Below are 19485 nucleotides of genomic sequence, written 5' to 3'. Positions count from 1 at the left end.
CACCAATCTCTTGCCTTTTAATAGTCATCAATAAAGTATGACTATGACTATTTTCTTCGTATCCCTTCATGCCATGACCAATCAAGAATATAAGATATAGGCGCAGAAGTAGGCCACTCAGCCCATCAAGTCTGCTTCGCCATTCAATCATGGGCTGATCCAATTCTTCCAGTCATCTCCATTCCCCTGCTTTCATCCCATACTCTTCGATGCCCTGGCTAATCAATCCCACCTATCAATCTCTGCCTTAAATACATCCAATGTCTTGGCCTCCACAGCCGCGGCTGGCAACAAATTCCACAGATTTACCACCCTCTGACTAAAGTAATTTCTCCACATCTCAGGTCTAAAAGGACATCCTTCAACCTCTGATCAACCTATCAACCTCTGCCTTAAATGTACCCAATGATTTGGCCTGCACAGCTGCCTGTGGCAAAAAAAAAATTCTGTGTGGCTAGGCATAGCTCAAATACCATCCACAAATTTGAGAACGATACAACCATTGTTGATAGAATCTCAGGTGGTGACGAGAGGTTGTACGGGAGTGAGATATGCCAACTGGTGGAATGGTGCCGCAGCAACAACCTGGCACTCAACGTCAGTAAGACGAAAGAGCTGATTGTGGACTTCAGGAAGGGTAAGATGAAGGAACACATACTAATCCTCATAGAGGGATCAGAAGTGGAGAGGGTGAGCAGCTTCAAGTTCCGGGTGTTAACAACTCTGAGGATCTAATCAGGTCCCAACATATTGATGTAGTTATAAGGAAGGCAAGGCAGCGGCTATACTTCATGAGGAGTTTGAAGCGATTTGGTATGTCAACAAATACGCTCAAAAACTTCTATCGTTGTACTGTGGAGAGCATTCTGACAGGCTGCTTCACTGTCTGGTATGGAGTGGCTACTGCACAGGACCGAAAGAAGCTGCAAAAGGTTGCAAATCTAGTTAGCTCCATCTTGGGCACTAGCCTACAAAGTACCCAGGACATCTTTAGGAAGCGGTGTCTCAGAAAGGCAGCGTCCATTATTAAAGACCTCCAGTACCCAGGGCATGCACTTTTCTCACTGTTACCATCAGGTAGGAGATACAGAACCCTGAAGGCACACACTCAGCGATTCAGGAACAGCTTCTTCCCTTCTGCCATCCGATTCTGAAATGGACTTCAAAGCTTTGGCCACTACCTCATTTTTTTAATATACAGTATTTCTGTTTTTGTACAGTTTTTAATAATCTATTCAATATATGTAATTGATTTACTTGTTTATTATATTTATTTTATTTATTATTATTTTTCTCTCCCTGCTAGATTAAGTATTCAATAAGTTAACAAATTTCACATCACTTGCCGGTGATAATAAACCTGATTCTGATTCGCCACTCTCTAGCTAAAGAAATTCATCATCACTTGGAACTTGGAAAAATGCGGAAGGATCTCATTGAAACCTACTAAATGTTGAAAGGACTAGATAAGGTAGATGTGGAGAGGATGGTGAGGGGTCCAGAAATAGAGAGCACAGCCTCAAAATTTAGGGGTGGCCTTTTACAACAGAGGTAAGGGGGAATTTTTTTAGACAACAAGTAGTGAATCTGTGGATTGCTCTGCCAGAACTGCAGTGGAGGCCAAGTCCCTTGGTATATTTAAAGTGGAATCTGTTGATTTCCTAATTGGTCAGGGAATCAAAGGATATGGTGAGAAGGCAGGTGTATGGTGTTGAGTGGGATCCAGGATCGGCCATGATGGATCCCGCCATCATGGTGGGCTTGATGGGCTGAAAGGCTTAATTCTGCTCATATGTCTTAGGGCCTTATCTCCGTTCTAAAAGGACATCCCTCTATTCTGAGGCTGTGGTGTTAGACTCTCCCACCAAAACAAACATCCTCTTCGCATCCACTCTATCAAGGCCTTTCACCATTTGATCAGTTTCAATTAGGTCACCCCTCATTCTTCTGAATTCCAGTGAATACAGGCATGGGGCCATCAAGTACTCTTCATATGACAAGCTATTCAATCCTGGAATCATTTTGTGAACCTCCTTTGAATCATCTCCAATTTCAGCACATCCTTTCTCAGAAGAGGGGCCTAAAACTGCTCACAATACACCTTGAGGTCTCACCAGTGCTTTATAAAGTCTCAGTATTACATCCTATATGTCTTTGGAATGTGGGAGAAAACCAGAGCACCCACACAATCATGGAAAGATGTACAAACTCTTGACAGACTGCAGTGGGAGTTGAACCCTAATCTTATAAATGGTGCTATAAAGTATTAACATAACCACTACGTAACAGTACTGCTATCAGGATGAAGTGGACAAGCCAACCGAACAACATTATATCTCAGTCTGCTCTTAAATAATGATAATCATTTGCTGAATAGCAAACAACTTAAGAAGACTAGGCTGAATCTCAATGCCAGAAGCATCAAGGCCAATTATGACATCTCATCAACTGTTCTGATTAGTTTTCAATATGTGATAGCAGTCTTCTCTCATGGAACTGATGCTAAACTTTGTATTCAATAGGCCAAAAGAACAGCACAATGATTTTACTTAAGCAGATCTGAAATTTAAGAATTCTGCCAAATTGGAAACTTGAACCAAAACACATTAACATATATGAAGCCAATTTCCCACTGCTCAAATCTGAAATAAACCTCTCAAAATCTATTCAGTTGCAAATATCACTTGGAACTAGCAGAGATCCCGAAACAATACAACGATATTTTAAAGTGGAGAAACTTAGATCAAGTGAAAAAATCCTATGTTGGAGCCAAGGTAAAAATTCACCTCATATATATTCTCACCTCTTTCTCATGCATTCGAATTAGAGTTTGATCTAATGTGCTAACATTTCCTTGGTTTGCTTTTGGTAAAATCTGCAGAGAAAAAAAACAGAAAAAAAACATTAGAGTTCATTGAAAAGATAGTGGCAATGGAGGGGGATGGAGTCTTGGGAGGGTAAATTTCATAAGGCTGGTTTCCAATATATAAAATTCTGATAATCTAGCAGTCTTGGTACTGTAGTTGAGCTAGATTAACAGTTTCTCCAACCTATTAGATATTATTTCTATTGATACTCCAATATATTTTTATTTCACTGTTTTCCTATATTGCACAGTATTATAATTAATTTTCCAGTGAAGCAAATGAGGTCAAAGGCAGCACAAAAACTGGGTCACTACTGATTGGAAAGGGAATATGGAAACCAGAGAGAGAAAAGGGCGTGTAGAAACTAGGGTCTGGTGAGTGGGAAGGGAGTGTAGCAGGCAGTGCCCAAGTGAGTGGAAAAGGATCATAGGAACCAGTGAATGAAAACTAGGACCCTGTGTGTGGAAAAGAAGGGTGGGAACTAGTGAGACCATAAGACATGGAAGCAGAATTAATCCATTCAGCCCATCAAATCTGTTCCACCATTCCATCATGGCTGATTTATTTTCCTTCTGAAACCCATTCTCCTGCCTTCTCCCCATAACCTTTGACATCCTTACTTTAAAACTTTACAACCTCCGTTTTAAATAAACCCAATGACTTGGCCTTCACAGCTGTCAGTGCCAAAAAATTCCACAGATTCCACACCCTCTGGCAAAAGAAATTCCTCCTTAGTTCTAAAGGGACATGCTTCTGTTCTGAGGCAGTGCTTCCTGTGGGAACATCAGAAAATGGAAAGGGAGTGTGGGAATCAGGGTACTGGTAAGTGGAGAGGAGCTCGTAAACATCACATGGTGATGGCTGCCAATCAGTACATCCAGCAGGTTTTCAGTTTTACCGTAATTGTTTCCTCAGCCTCCTTATCCACGATCACTTGAGAATTAAACACCTACCGGAGACAGAGGTATTGGTTTCTCTCGCAGGTATCTGGGGTTTTCAATCTGGAAAACAAAAAGAGCGCCAAAGTTGTTACCAAATACAGAGCTCTCATTTTCAACTAACTTCAAAGGAAAGGATGCGAACAGTGCAATTTGCTTGTTATTAGTCTTATTTGATTTTGGAGTTGTCCCAACATATTGAGTTTATTATTCAAATCCTTCCCAAAATAAAAAAAATAAAGATGATAAAATCTAAACAGCCCCAAGAAATCCATAATGATAACAAAACATGAAATGATATTTTCATATTCTAACCAAAGTGAAATTTACAGTGCTTACAAAAAGTATTCACTCCCCCCCCACCCCTCTGGAAGTTTTCATGTTTTATTGTTTCACAACATTTAATCACAGTGAAATTAATTTGGCTTTTTTGACACTGATCAACAGAAAAAGGCTCTTTCATGTCAAAGAAAACAGATTCAACAAAGTGATCTAAATTAATTACAAATATAAAACACAAAATAATTGATTGCATAAATATTCACCCCCTTCAAGTCAGTGCTTAGCAGATGCATCTTTGACAGCAGTTACAGCCTCGAGTCTGTGTAGATAGGTCTCTATCAGCATTGCACATCTGGACACTGCAAACTTTCCCCATTCGTCTTGACAAAACTGCTCAAGCTATGCCAGACTGCATGGGGATCATGAGTGAACAGCCCTTTTCAAGTCCAGCCACAAATTCTCAATTGGGTTGAGGTCTGAACTCTGACTTGGCCACTCCAGGACATTAACTTTGTTGCTTTTAAGCCATTCCTGTGCAGCTTTGGCTTTATGCTTGGGTCATTGTCTTGCGGGAAAACAAATCTTCTCCCAAGTCACAGTTCCCTTGAAGACTGCATCAGGTTTTCTTCTAGGATTTCCCCGTATTTTGCTGCATTCATTTTACCCTCCACAAGCCTTCCAGGGCCTGCTGCAGTGAAGTGTCCCCACAGCATGATGCAGCCATCACCATGCTCACGGCAGGGATGGTGCATTTTTGATTATGTGAAGTTTATGCCAAACATAGCATTTAGTCTGATGGCCAGAAAGCTCAGTCTTGGTTTCATCAGACCATAAAACCTTCTTCCACCTGACTTCAGTCTCCCACATGTCTTCTGGCAAACTCTAGCCAAGATTTCATGCCAGTTTTATTCAACATTGGCTTTCTCTTTGCACTCTCCCATAAGCTGCGACTGGTGAAGCACCTAGGCAACAATTGTTGTATGTGCAGTCTCTCCCATCTCAGCCACTAAAGCTTGCAAATCCTCCAGAGTTGTCTTAGGTCTCTTGCAGGCCTCCCTCACTAGTCCTGTTCTTGCACTGTCACTCAGTTATTGAAGTCCGCCTGCTCAAGGAAGATTTACAGCTATGCCATATTCTTTCCATTTCTTGATGATTGACTTAACTGTACTCCAAGGGATATTCAGTGACTTGGAAATTTTCTTGCATCCATCTCTTGACTTGTGCTTTTCAATAACCTTTTCACATAGTTGCTTAGAGAGTGTTCTTTTGTCTTCATGGTGTAGTTTTTGTCAAGAAACTGACTCACCAACAATTGGACCTTCCAGATACAGGTGTATTTTTACTACAATCAATTAAAACACCTTGACTGCAAACAGCTCTCCAAAAACAGATCTCCATTTAATTAATAATGTGACTTCTAAAACCAATTAGCTGCACCAGTGATGATTTGGTGTGTCATTTTAAAGGGGGTGAATCTTATGCAATCAATTATTTTGTATTTTATATTTGTAATTAATTTAGATCACGTTGTAGAGATCTTGACGCAGAGCGTAATCAAGGACAATAATAAAGATGTAGGGTGCCAGAGTGTCTCCTTGCAGCACACCAGCTAGGAGCTCGAACACTGCTGTTTCTCCGTCTGGTGATACAACTTGCGCCATGGTTTTGGTATAGCTGGACTCTATTGCTCTCAGTAGATGGTCTGGCACTCGGTAGGCTTTCAGGATCTTCAGCATTTTATCTCGGTGAATGGAGTCAAAAGCTTTGCAATAATCGATGTAAGTAAGCACGGCTGGTAGGCTGTTCTTCTTGACTTAGTCGATGATCCAACGGAGAGCAAGTATTTGCATTACTGTTGTGTGCTTCTGCCGAAAACCATTCTGATTGAACCTTAGCTTAGGGTCAATGGCGGTGCGAATCCTGTTCAAGATCATCCGATTGTATAACTTTGCTAAGATGCAGGTCAAGCTGATACCGCAGTAGTTATCTGTCTTTGTGAGGGATCCAGACTTGGGGACTGGGATAATGTTTGAGAGTGACCACTGTTCTGCTTTGTTGCCTTTCATCAGTGCTGTATTACACATGTCCAGCAAGATGTCGTCCAGGTCGCAGTTCTTCAGGACATCTGGTGGTATCCCATCTGGTCCAGCGCTCCTGCCCTGTTTGAGTGCATATTTGGCCTTCTGGTGAAGGGGCCGTCATCGATATCGACTTGCGTTAGTATCGTGGGTATGTCCTCTTCTTCTTCCGTGATCATTGGGGACTTCCCAGCAGGTTCTTAAAGAGGGTAAACCATGTCAGGACACGGTCTTCTGTTGTTTTACCACTTATTTGACCTGATGGGGACTTCTTTCGTCTACTGGTCTCATTGACTAGTTGCCATGCTTCTCCATGCTGCATGTCTTCATTAGCAGCTTCTATCTCTCTAATCCTCTCAGTTAGTTCCTCTTCCTTCAGTCAGTCGTAGGTGACAAAGAGATTCTTCTTTGCTATCTTGAACTTGTCTCTTAGCTCTTCTGTTTCGCTCCTTCTACGTTAGGCATGACAAGCATTGACCACACTACATGGCGTTTAACTGCGACAAAGGTACTCTCAAGACCGTAGAGAATGATACCATTAAGAAAGTCTTTGACTACAAGTACCTCGGGTCAAGAATGATGAGTGTGGAGAAGGACATAAAGATACGGAAGGCGCTAGCGTGAAGGGCTATGAACGACATGAAGGAAATCTGGAAGTCGAACCTGACCAGAGGGCTTGAAAAGAGGATTTTCATAGCAGTCATAGAGTCCATTCTCACGTACGGATGCGAGACACGGAACTCACCAAGACTACGCGAACGTCTCTAGATGGTTGCTATACACGAATGCTCTGGATGGCTCTTGACATGAGTTGGCAACAGCACATGACGAACATCGAGCTCTATAACAACCTACCAATGCTCACCACTAAAATCGAGGCGAGAAGACTGCAACTAGCGGGGCACTGTCTACGCCACCCCGAGCTACCTGCCAGCCTAGTCATCATATGGGAGCCCAAGCACGGGAGGATGAACCCTGGGCTCCCTCCCAAAACTATGGTCAACACGCTCCTAGAAGACAGCGGCGCGGCTAATGTAGATTAACTGAACACACTGATGAGGGAGAAGGAGAAGTGGAGAGTCCGTCATCGTGCCTGATGCCGGTCCCCTAGGCCTGAGTCGACGTAGTAGTAGTTTTCACTTTGACATGAAAGAGTCTTTTTCTGTTGATCAATGTCAAAAAAGCCAAATTAAATCCACTGTGATTTAATGTAAGACAATTAAGCATGAAAACCTCTGGGGGGGGGGGTGAATACTTTTATTGGAACTGTAACTGTTTATTTTGTTTGTTCACTCAACCTTTCAGCTCAGCTAAAAGAAGTTCCTCAATATTTTGTTTTCACTGGCTCTAAGTTATTGACATTATATGACTGTGGTAAATTAGCCATTCTTCTCAAGTCTGTTTGTTCTCCAACAAGTCTTTCTGAAATGTTCTTCAACCAATATTGCTTGGAGATAGCAGTGCCCTCTGGAGATAGCAGTGCCCTGTATGACTGTCTGGGCTTGCACATTCATGATATCTGCTCAGACATGGTAAGATAATCAACAGATGTGGAACTATTTAACATAAACATACACATTATACACAGGAGTAGGCCATTCAGTTCCTCAGGCATGCTTTGCTATTTAAGAAGATCACAGCTGATCTGTTTATGGCCTCAACACCACATTTCCGCATACCCACTTTCACAAGTTTGTTAATTAAAAGTACGCTGTATATCCATTTATGCCTTTAATTTATGCAAAGGCTGATTCCACCTCTCATTGAGGAGTAATGTTCTCATGATCCACTGAAAGGAAAAGTTTCATCTCATCCCTTTCCTTTTAAAGAGTGACGCCATTTCTAGATTCTCCCACAAACAAGAAACATCTTTTCTGCATTTACCCTTTCGAGACCATTCTGAATCTTGTACATTTCAATCAAATCCCTACTCACTCTTCTAATCTTCAGAAAGTATATGTCCACCTTGCTGTCCAACCTTTCCTCAAAAGATAACCTTCCCAGTCAAGGCATTCTACTTCAAAACAATATTATGTTTTCAGTCAATATGTAATAGTTACAATTACTTTGGCCAAAATATCTAAGAATGAATTGTGAACTGGAAAAATGACCACTAAATTGATTACAGTTCCTTCAGGTTTTATAGCCGAGGGAGGTAGTGGGGATAAGCTCCAACTACTTATTAAATGTTCCCAATGGTATGCGCCTCAAATAGCCTCTGCAACCAGGTCCAGCTCTTGGCCTTCACCTGTGGCTTCTATGAAGCCCGGCAGAACCATTTCTACTGACAGAGAAGGGACAAAGTTGGGTACTGGCGCCAAAAGACCAGGCTCTTCGAGCAGATGGGGCTCATCAACTGTGGTTGGCAGCTCATCTAGAAGGAAAACTTTGATCTCAAACTTCTGCTGCCTTGTGGCCATACTCACTCATGGGAAAGGCTTCAGGAGATACTGATACTGAGTTTTCAGAAGATAATTTTTTAAAGGTTTAGTGATCAAAAACTGCCAGTTTATTTCTGTGAAAATTATTTTCAAAGACTCATTACAAATTGTCGTAATTCTGAAGTAGTAAGTCATTTCTGGGCTGAAAGTAAGACATGGAGTCTTTTGAATGTAAAATAGTTCTGCATAAATATGACTAAAGAACTGTATATTCTAATACATCATCGCCAGATTTCATCCAGAAGATACAATGGGTCCCACTCCAACTGAATGTTACTTTATAATTTATGGATAGTTAACAACACTATGGTCTTCAACAGCACCTTGTTTTCCTAATTCTTGTAACTTTTTATGTGAACAATGAATGGCAATACTACTGTTGAAATAGGGTGGGTAAAGTCCCAAATTTAACCCTATGGAATGCCAAATAACACACTTTAAGAATTACCTGATTTCAAACATGTACATGCTAAGCAAGCCTCATTGCGTCAATAATATACCTGAAAGATATTTTTTAGGGATGAAAAACCAATCTCTGAAAATTATTAGAGACTGATGAAAATGTCAGAGAAGCAGATATACAATTTGCCACACTGAAATTTTAGTATCAATACTGTCCGTATTAAAACTTGTGGACCTACAATAAAGGAGCTCACAGGTTAACTGTGGACTAGATATGAATGAAACTGCATATTTCACAAATGAGTCAAGATTGGAATAAATACAGACAAGCCAACAGTGATTCATTATTCTTCAAAGTCAAAATAAGCTCTTGGAAACTCTTAAGTGTGAGGACTGGATTTACATTTTTAATGCCCTCCCAATCAGAAAATGATTTCGCACTGATTAAGAATTCTAGAAACAATGAGATTCATGATAAAATGCACATGAATATGTTACTGGACAAGTAGATCTTACATATCCTAAAACAGATTGAGAATTGCAGCTGGAGTTTGTACAATGTGCAAATGTAAAGGATTGTACATTATGACACAAGGGTTGACTAAAAAGCTTGACACATGTTCAAAGTAAATGAACTATTCTTTGACCACTTCCTGAAGTATTAATTGATAACTACTTCCCTGATCCTCTCATATATTTCTTCCTTTCAGTGGTAAGGAAGAAATGTACTTAAGCACCGGAGTCAGAGCTAAGAAAGGCAAATGCAATGCTAGCACTCATTTCGAAAGGATGCAAATATAAAAGCAAGGATATAATGCTGAGGCTTTAGAAGGCATTGGTCAGACCAGACTTGGAGTACTGTGAGCAGTCTTGGGTCCTTTATCTAAGAAGGGATGTGCTGGCATTAGAGATAGTCCAGAGGAGGATCACGAGAATTATACCAGGAATGAAAGGGATAACATATGAGGAACATTACATGGCTCTGGGATTGTACACACAGGAGTTTAGAAAAATTTCGGGGAATCTAACTGAAATCTAACATTGAAAGGCCTAACAGAATGGATGTGAAGAGGATGTTTCATATAGTGGGGAAGTCAAGGATCAATAGAATAGAAGGAGTCCCTTTAGAACAGAGATGAGGAGGAGTTTCTTTAGCTAGATGGTGGTGAGTCTGTGGAATGCATTGCCACAGACAGTTTTAGAGGCCAAGTGATTGGATATATTTAAAGCAGAAGTTGATCGGTTCTTGATTACTAAGGGCATCAAAGGTTATGAGAAGACAAGACATAGGGTTGAGAGGAAAATAAATCAGCCATGTTGAATGGTGGAGCAGTCTCAAAGGGCTGTATGGCCGAATTCTGCTCCTATGTGTTAATGTCAGCTACCTAGGACAGCTAATGTAACAAAGTAAGTGTGATAATACCAGCTACCTATGATTAATTGACAGTTGTGGACAACAAAATAAGTAATTACTAAATTAAATAATTGGAGTTGATACTATCTACAATTGCTAATTTTAATCTTCCATTCAGCTTTCCGTAAGTTTCTAGAACTTTAAACAGGACAAGGATTCTGCTGCCCCTCCTCATCATCTGCTAAGATATCATGTAACACAGCTGAAAGTGCAAACTTCCGTGACAAAGAAATAGTACAAATACTGCAAGGAAGGAATAACTATCATCATAATCAATTCAACCAAAATAAACACTTTTAAGAATACAGAAGAAATCAAGATCAATCAAACCAGAAATAGAATCAGAATGAGGTTTATTTTCATTGCCATGTCGTGAAATTTGTTGTTTTGTGGAAGCAGTGCAGTGCACTACATAAGAAGTTACAATAAGCTACAGTAAGAAATATCAAAAAGTAGTGCAAAAAGAGAGCAAAATAGTGAGGTAGGGTTCATGGGCCATTCAGAAATCTGATGGTGATCAACAGTGTGTGTCATGGCAAAGCATTCTCAATGAACAGCTATGTTGTGGGTACAATAAAGGACTCAATTTCCTCAATATTCACTCCAATGAAGTAAATTTATTGTTCACAACAGCTGCTAGAAGCTACATTAAAGTACTGGAATTTGTAGATCAATGGCAGAATAACAGGCTTCGATGAGGGGGAAAATTTCGAACTTTTGCTCTTACTTTTTCATTCATTCACGTTATATGGCATTTGAAAAGACCAGCATTTAATGTTCAGCCTTAATTGTCATTTTAAGGTACATTTACATTCATACCGCTGTAAGACAAGAATCCCAGTACTTTTACCAAGTAACAATAAAGACCAGAAGACATCGGAGCAGAATTAGACCATTCGGTCCATCGAGACTGCTTCCGCATTCAAACCATCGCTGGCTTACTTTTCCTCTCAACCCCCTTGTCTTGCCTTCTCTTCATGACCTTTGAAGCCATTATTCATCAAAAACCTATTAACCTCTGTTTTAAATATACCAATGACTTGGCCTCCACAGTTATCCATGGCAATGAATTCCACAGGTTCACCACCATCTGGCTAAAGAAAATCCTCTTCATCTATGTTCCAAGGGGTTGCCCTTGTATTCTGAAGCTGTGCCCTCTGGTTCTAGACTCTCCCGCCACTGGAAACATCCTCTCTACATCCACTCTATCAATGAATAAAGGAAAAGTGCTGTAACAACTTTGAAGAATGTTTGCTAGTAGCAACTTTCCCAAGCAGATGATAGAGCTCAACAGATTGAGGAACATGCAAAGAATCATATGGTGAAATGGGTGCTGATTGAGCCAGTTGCTTTGTTCTTGAGAGAGTTAAGACTCATGAATGCTGTTTTTCCAGTGAAGTCCAATGCATTCCTTGACATCCCTGATATGTTTTGCAGATGGTGTAAAGTTTTTAGGTAATCAAAAAGTAAATCACTCACCACAGGATACCCACCATCTGACCTGCTCTTTGAATCACAGCATTTCTGTTACTATTAAGGTTAAGTTTCTGATTAAGGCTGACCCTCAGGTTACTGAAGGTAATACCTTAGAATATAAAGAGCATGTGGTTAAATGTTAAATTGGCTTATATTGCAGCTTTTTCCCTCAGGCTGTAATACTAATGAATATCTTGCCATCACCAAAATCTCATCACTAGGACAATGAGCTGCTTACTATTTACCTGAGCTGTGCACGTCATATAGTTTGAATTATATTTTATTAACTTATTTGTGGTAATATGTTGTTTTATGTGCTGAGTGTGGTGTATGACTTGTGGCTGCACTGTGGTCCAGAACAATTTTGTTTCCTTTGGTTGTATATATACATAGTCATATGGCAATAAATTCAAAATTGAATTTGTCACATGTCCCGAGGTACAGTAAAAATATTTTGTCTAGCATACCACTCATACCGATTATTTCGTCACATCAATGCCCTGAGGCAGTGCAAGGAAAAACAATAACAAAATGCAGAATAAGGTGTTGCATTTACAGAGAAAGTGCAGTGCAAGTGGGCAATAAGGTGCAAAGCCATAAAGGTTCATTCTTGCTGCTGTTATCACTGCCTGATATGGTGATCAGAATGTTGCTTCTCACTTATCAGCCCACATCTGAATGTTGTTATGATATTTGTGCATCCAAGCCACAGTGTGCCACTATCCGAGAAAGTGCAGACAGAACTGGGGGACTGTGAAATGATACATAAGTGGCTCTTCTTCTGTATTTAGGACTGGACAATGCCTTGAGGCTGTGATGAAAGGACACCAATCGCTACAACTGTTATCTTTTACACCAAATGTTCGAGCCAATTGGACAAAGTCATAGACAAGTATAGCACAGAAACAGGCCCTTCAGCTCATCCAGTCCATGCCAAAACTATTTAATCTGCCTACTCCCATCAGCCTACACCGATACCATAGCCCTCCATACCCCTACAATCCATGTGCCTATCTAAACTTCACTTAAATGTTGAAATCGAGCTTGCATACATCACTTCTGCCGGCAACTCATTTCACACTCTCAAGATCAGCTGAGTGAAGAAGTTTCCCCTCACGTTCCCCTTAAACTTTTCACCTTTAACTCATGACCTCTAGTGTAGTCCCATCAAACCTCAGTGAAAAAAGTCTGCTTGCATTTACCCCATTTATACCCCTCATAATTTTCTACACCTCTATCAAATCTCTTCTCAATCTTCTACGTTATAGAGAATGAAGTCCAAACCTATTCAATCCTTCCTTATAACTCAGGTCCTCCAGACCTGGCAACATCCTCGTAAATTTTCTCTGTACTCTTTCAAACTTATTTACATCTTTCCTGTAGGTAGATGATCAAAACTGTACACACTACTCCAAATTAGGCCTCACCAATGTCTCATACAACATCAACATAACATACCATCTCCTGTACTCAATACTTCGATTTATGAACACCAATGTGCTAAAAGCTTTATTTCCAACCATATCTACCTGTGAAGCCACTTTCAACTAATTATGGGCCTATAATCCCAGATCTCTTTGTTCAATCACACTCCTCAGTGCCCTACCATTCACTGTACAAGACCTACCTTGGGTGGTCCTACTGCAGTGCAACACCTCACACCTGTCTGCATTAAATTCCACCTGCCATTCTTCCAGCTGATCCGGATCTCTCTGCAAGCTATTTTAGCATTCCTTGCTGTTCACGGAGCCCCCAATCTTGGTGTCATCCTCAAATTTACTGAGCCAGTTAAACACGTTATCACCCAGATCATTGATGTAGATGACAAACACGAATGGACCCCAGACCAATCCCTGCTGCACTCCACTAGGCACAGATCTCTAGACAGGGAGGCAACCATCCACTTTCACTCTCTGGCTTCTCCCACAAAACCAATGTCTTATCCAATTTACTATCTCATCTTGGATGAACATTCTTGACCAACCTCCCTGAGAGACCTTGCAAGTTCTATTCAAAAGGAACATCTAAACAAGCCTGATGCATTTTTGAAACAAGTCTTGTGGAATGATGAAGTTAAAATAGATCTTTTTGGCCGCAATGAGCAAAGGTATGTTTGGAGAAAAATGGCTGCAGAATTTCAAGAGGTTTTGCCATGGCCCTCACGGTCCCCTGACCTAAGCATCATCGAGAATCTGTGGATGGACCTCACAAGAGCAGTGCATGCAAGACGGCCCAAGAACTAGAAACCTTTTGCAAGGAGGGATGGGCGAAAATCCCCCAAACAAGAATTGAAAGACTCTTAGCTGGCTACAAAAAGTGTTTACAAGCTGTGATACTTGCCCAAGGGGGGGGGGGGGGGTGGCGGTGTTACTAAGTACTGCCATACAGGATGCCCAAACTTTTGCTTCGGGCTCTTTTTCCTTTCTGTTATTTTGAAACTGTACAAGATGGAAATGAAAAAGTTTTCTTGCTTAATACATTAAAGAAATGTGTCATCTTTAACTTTATGCCTTTTGGAAATCAGTTCATCTTTTACTCGCTTAGCTATTCACAGTAACAGAAATTTTGACCGGAGTGCCCAAACTTTTGCATGCCACTGTACCTACATATCCAGTCTCTTAGAATACCTTGCAATAATTTTTCCCACAATTGATATCAGACTCACCGGTCTATAATTTTCTGGTTTATGTTTTGAGCCTTTCTTAAACAGCAGAACAACATTGGCTATCCTCCAACCTTCTGGTACCTCCTGGGCCAAAACATTGACTGTACTCTTTTCCATAGATGCTGCTTGGCCTGCTGAGTTCCTCCAGCATTTTGTGTGTGTTGCTTGGATTTCCAGCATCTGCAGATTTCCTTGTTTGTCATTCAATCCTGAAATCATTTTTATGAACATCCTTTATACCCTCTCTGGTTTCAGCACATCCTTTCAAAGATAAGGGGCCCAAAATTGCTCACAAATGAGGTCTAATGTGGGCTTTATGAAGTCTCAACGTTATATCCTTGCTTTTATATTCTAGTCCTCTTGATATGAATGCTAACATCGCATTTGCCTTCCTCACCACAGACTCAACCTGCAAATTAACCTTTAGGGAATCCTGCACAAGCACTCCCAAGTCCCTTTGTGCCTCAGTTTTTTTTTTGTATTTTCTCTCCATTTAGAAAGTAGTTAACCTTTTCATTTCTCCTACCAAAGTGCATGACCATACACTTCCAGACACTGTATTCCATTTGTCCATTCTTCTAATCTGTCTTAAGTCCTTCTATAGCTTCTCTACTTCCTCAAAACAACCTGCACCTCCACTTATCTCCATATTGTCTGTATAATTTGCAAAAAAGCCTTCAATTCCATCATCCAAATCATTGACAGACAGTGCAGTATTTACCCCCCACCCACTTTGGAAGTTTTCATGTTTTATTGTTTTACAATATTGAATCACAGTGGATTAAATTTGACTTTTTAGACACTGATCAGCAGAAGACACTTTCATGTCAAAATGAAAACAGATCTCCACAAGTGATCTAAATTCATTACAAATATAAAACACAAAATAATTGATTGCATATGTATTCAACCCCTTTAATATGACACTACAAATCATCACTGGTGGAGCCAATTGGCTTTAGAAGTCACATAATTAGTTAAATGGAGATCTGTTTTTGAAGACTTGTGTGCAGTCAAGGTGTTTCAATTGATTGTGGTAAAAATACACCTGTATCTGGAAGGTCCAATTGTTGGTAAGTCAATATCCTGGCAAAAACTACACCATGAAGATAAAAGAACACTCCAAGCAACTCCATGAAAAGGTTATTGAAAAGCACAAGTCAGGAGATGGATAGAAGAAAATATCCAAGTCACTGAATATCCCTTGGAGTACAGTTGAGTAAGTCATCAAGAAATGGAAAGAATATGGCACAGCTGTAAATCTGCCTACAGCAAGCTGTCCTCAAAAACTGAGTGATGGTGCAAGAAAGGGACTAGTGAGGGAGGCCACCAAGAGACCTATGGCAACTCCATTACAAGTTCAGTGGCTGAGATGGGAGATTGCTCATCCAACAACTGTTGCCTGAGTGCTTCACGGGTAACAGTTTTATGGGAGAGTGGCAAAGAGAAACCCATTGTTGAAAAACACTCACATGAAATCTTGGCTAGCGTTTGTCAGAAGGCATGTGGGAGATGCTGAAGTCAGCTAGAAGAAGGTTCTATGGTCTTTTTGGCCATCAGACTAAACGCTATGTTTGGTGTAAACCAAACACTGCACATCATGAAAGACACCTTCCCTACCATGAAGCACGGTGATGGCTGCATCACGCTGTGGGGACGATTCACTGCAGCAGGTCCTGGAAGGCTTGTGAAGGTAGAGGATAAAATGAATGCAGAAAAATACAGGAAAATTCTGGAGGAAAACCTGATGCAAGAGAACTGCGACTTGAGCGAAGATTTGTTTTCCAGCAAGACAATGACCCAAGCATAAAGCCAAAGCTGCACAGGAATGGCTTAAAAACAACAAAGTTAATGTCCTGGAGTGGCCAAGTCAGAGTCCAGACCTCAATCCAATTGGGAATTTGTGGCTGAACTTGAAAACAGCCGTTCACTCATGATCCACACGCAATCTGGGATACCTTGAGCAGTTTTGTAAAGAAGAATGAGGAAAATTTGCAGTGTTCAAATGTGCAAAGCTAATAGACACCTATCTACACAGACTCAAGGCTATAATTGCTGCCAAAAGTGCATCTACTAAATACTGATTTGAAGGAATGAATACTTACAGTATGCAATCAATTATTTTTTGTTTTATATTTGCAATTAATTTCGATCACTTTGCAGAGACCTGGTTTCACTTTGACATGAAAGAGTCTTTTTCTATTGACTGTGTCAAAAAAAAAGCCAAATTTAATCATCTGTGTTTCAATGTTATAAAACAATAAAACACAAAAACTTCTGGGTGGGGGGAAGTGAATATTTTTATAGGCACTGTATAGCATAAAAATAATCTGTCCCTACACAGACCCCAGTGGAACTCCACTCGTCACCGGCAGCCAACCACATAGAGCTCCCTTTATTCCTACTCTTTGCCTCCTGCCAATCACCTAATGCTTTATCCATGCTAGAATCATTCCTGTTATATTATGGATTCGTAGCTTGTTAAGCAGCCTCATGAGTGGCACCTTATCAAAGGCTTTCTGAAAATCCAAGTAAACAACATCAACCGGTTCCCCTTTGTCTATTCTGCTTGTTATTCCTTCAAAGAATTCCCACAGATTTGGCAGGCAAGATTTTCTCTTGAGGAAACCATGCTGACAACAGCTTATTGAATCATGTGACTCAAAGTACCCTGAAACCTGATCCTTAATAACAGACTCCAACATCTTTCCAATCACTGAGGTCAGATTAACTGGCCTATAGTTTATTTCGTCTGCCTCTCTCCTTTCTTAAAGAGTGGCGTGACAAACAGTGGCGGTTCTTCAGTCTTCCAGAACCATTCCAGAATCTAGTGATTCTTGAAAGATCATTACTAATGCCTCCACAATCTCTTCCAGCCACCTCTTTCAGAACCCTGGGGTGTACTCCATCTGGTCCAGCTGACTTATCTAACTTCAGAACTTTCAATTTCCCAACAAACCTCTCTCTAGTAATGGTAACTTCACACACTTCAAGACCCCTGACACCGGAACTTCCACCATACTGCAAGTGTCTTCTACAGTGAAGGCTGATGCAAAATACTTACTCAGTTCATTCGCCATTTCCTTGTCTCCCTTTACTACCTCTCCAGCATAGTTTTCCAACAGTCCAATATCCACTCTTACCTCTCTTTTACAGTTTATGTATCTGAAGAAACTTCTGGTATCTATTTTAATATTATTAGCTAACTTATTTTCATATTCCATCTTTACCTCCTTAATGACTTTGTTAGTTGCTTCTCGTTGAGTTGTTAAACGCTTCTCAATCCTCTAACTCCCACTAATTTTGTTCAATTTTAAGTCCTTTCTTTGGCTTTTATGTTGGCTTTAACTTCTCTTGGCATCTTTCCTTTAGAATACTTCTTTCTCTTTGGGATGTATACTGTATATCCTGTGCTTCTGAATTGCTTCCAGAAATTCCAGCCATTGCTGCTCTGCCATCATCCCTGCCTGTGTTCTTTACCAATAAATCCTGGCCAACTCCTCTCTCATGCCTCTGTGATTCCTTTTATTTCACTTTAATGCAGATACATCTGACTTTAGCTTCTCCTTAAAATTCCCTCGCTCCAAAGGTTTTTTTTACCTTAAGCTCTCCAATCAGTTCTGGTTCATTGCACAACACTGAATCCAGAATAGCTGATCCCCTAGTGGGCACAATCAGGAGCTGCTTAAAAAGCCATCTCATAGGCACTCTAAAATCACCCCCACCCCAGAATCCAGCACAAACTTGATTTTCCCAATCCCCCTGCACATTGAAATCCCCCATGACTTTTGGCATGCATTTTCTATCTCTCATAATTCTTTTGCTCTTAGCATATCTGTGGAATCCCTTCGGATTCACCTCGTATGCTATAGCAACTTCATGCCTTCTTTTAGCCTGCTGATTTCTTTCTTCTGTGTTCTCTTGCATTTCCTATGCTCCATAAGCAATTCATTTGTTCTTGTCTGTCTACACCTGCTATATACAGTTGAAGTCAGAAGTTTACATACACCTTAGCCAAATACATTTAAACTCAGTTTCTCACAATTCCTGACATTTAATCCAAGAAAACATTCCCTGTCTTGGGTCAGTTAGGATCACTATTTTATTTTAAGAATGTGAAACATCAGAATAATAGTAGAGAGAATGATTTATTTCAGCTTTTATTTCTTTCATCACTTTCCCAGTGGGTCAGAAGTTTACATAAACTTTGTTAGTATTTGGTAGCATTGCTTTTAAATTGTTTAACTTGGGACAAACATTTTGGGTAGCCTTCCACAAGCTTCTCTCAGTAAGTTGCTGGAATTTTGTTCCATTCCTCCAGACAGAACTGGTGTAACTGAGTCAGGTTTGTAGGCCTCCTTGCTCACACACACTTTTCAGTTCTGCCCACAAATTTTCTATCGGACTGAGCCAGAAAATGATATCAAGTCTGGTTCATCCTTGGGAGTAATTTCCAAACTGCTGAAGGTACCACATTCATCTGTACAAACAATAGTACGCAAGTATAAACACCATGGGACCACGCAGCTGACATACCGCTCAGGAAGGAGATGCATTTTGTCTCCTAGAGATGAAAGTACTTTGGTGCGAAAAGTGCAAATCAATCCCAGAACCAAAGCAAAGGACCTTGTGAAGATGCTGGAGGAAACAGGTAGACAAGTATCTATATCCATAGTAAAATGAGTCCTATATCAACATAACCTGAAAGGCTGCTCAGCGAGGAAGAAACCACTGCTCTAAAATCGCCATAGAAAAGCCAGACTACAGTTTGCACATGCACATGGGGACAAAGATCTTACTTTTTGGGCTGATGAAACAAAAATTGAACTGTTTGGCCATAATGATCATCGTTATGTTTGGAGGAAAAAGGGTGAGGTTTGCAAGCCAAAGAACACCATCCCATTCGTGAAGCATGGGGGCGG

The 19485-nt window shown here is 40.5% G+C and overlaps 1 protein-coding gene across 6 annotated transcripts in view; it reads right to left on the bottom strand.

Annotated features, from left to right (window-relative positions):
• Positions 1–19485, bottom strand: part of cep112 (centrosomal protein 112) — a 546977-nt gene that overhangs the window by 425221 nt on the left and 102271 nt on the right. For all 6 annotated transcript variants that reach the window (XM_072242065.1, XM_072242069.1, XM_072242070.1 and 3 more), the window contains 2 exons: positions 3821–3868; positions 2804–2875 (listed from right to left, as the gene is read on the bottom strand). In XM_072242065.1, coding sequence (XP_072098166.1) covers positions 2804–2875; positions 3821–3868 — 120 coding nt within the window. The remainder of the gene's footprint in view (positions 1–2803; positions 2876–3820; positions 3869–19485) is intronic.

The sequence above is a fragment of the Mobula birostris genome, chromosome 24 (genome assembly GCF_030028105.1).
Source record: "Mobula birostris isolate sMobBir1 chromosome 24, sMobBir1.hap1, whole genome shotgun sequence".
In the NCBI taxonomy this organism is placed as follows: Eukaryota; Metazoa; Chordata; class Chondrichthyes; order Myliobatiformes; family Myliobatidae; genus Mobula; species Mobula birostris.
This window is presented reverse-complemented; position numbering and strand designations above follow the sequence as displayed.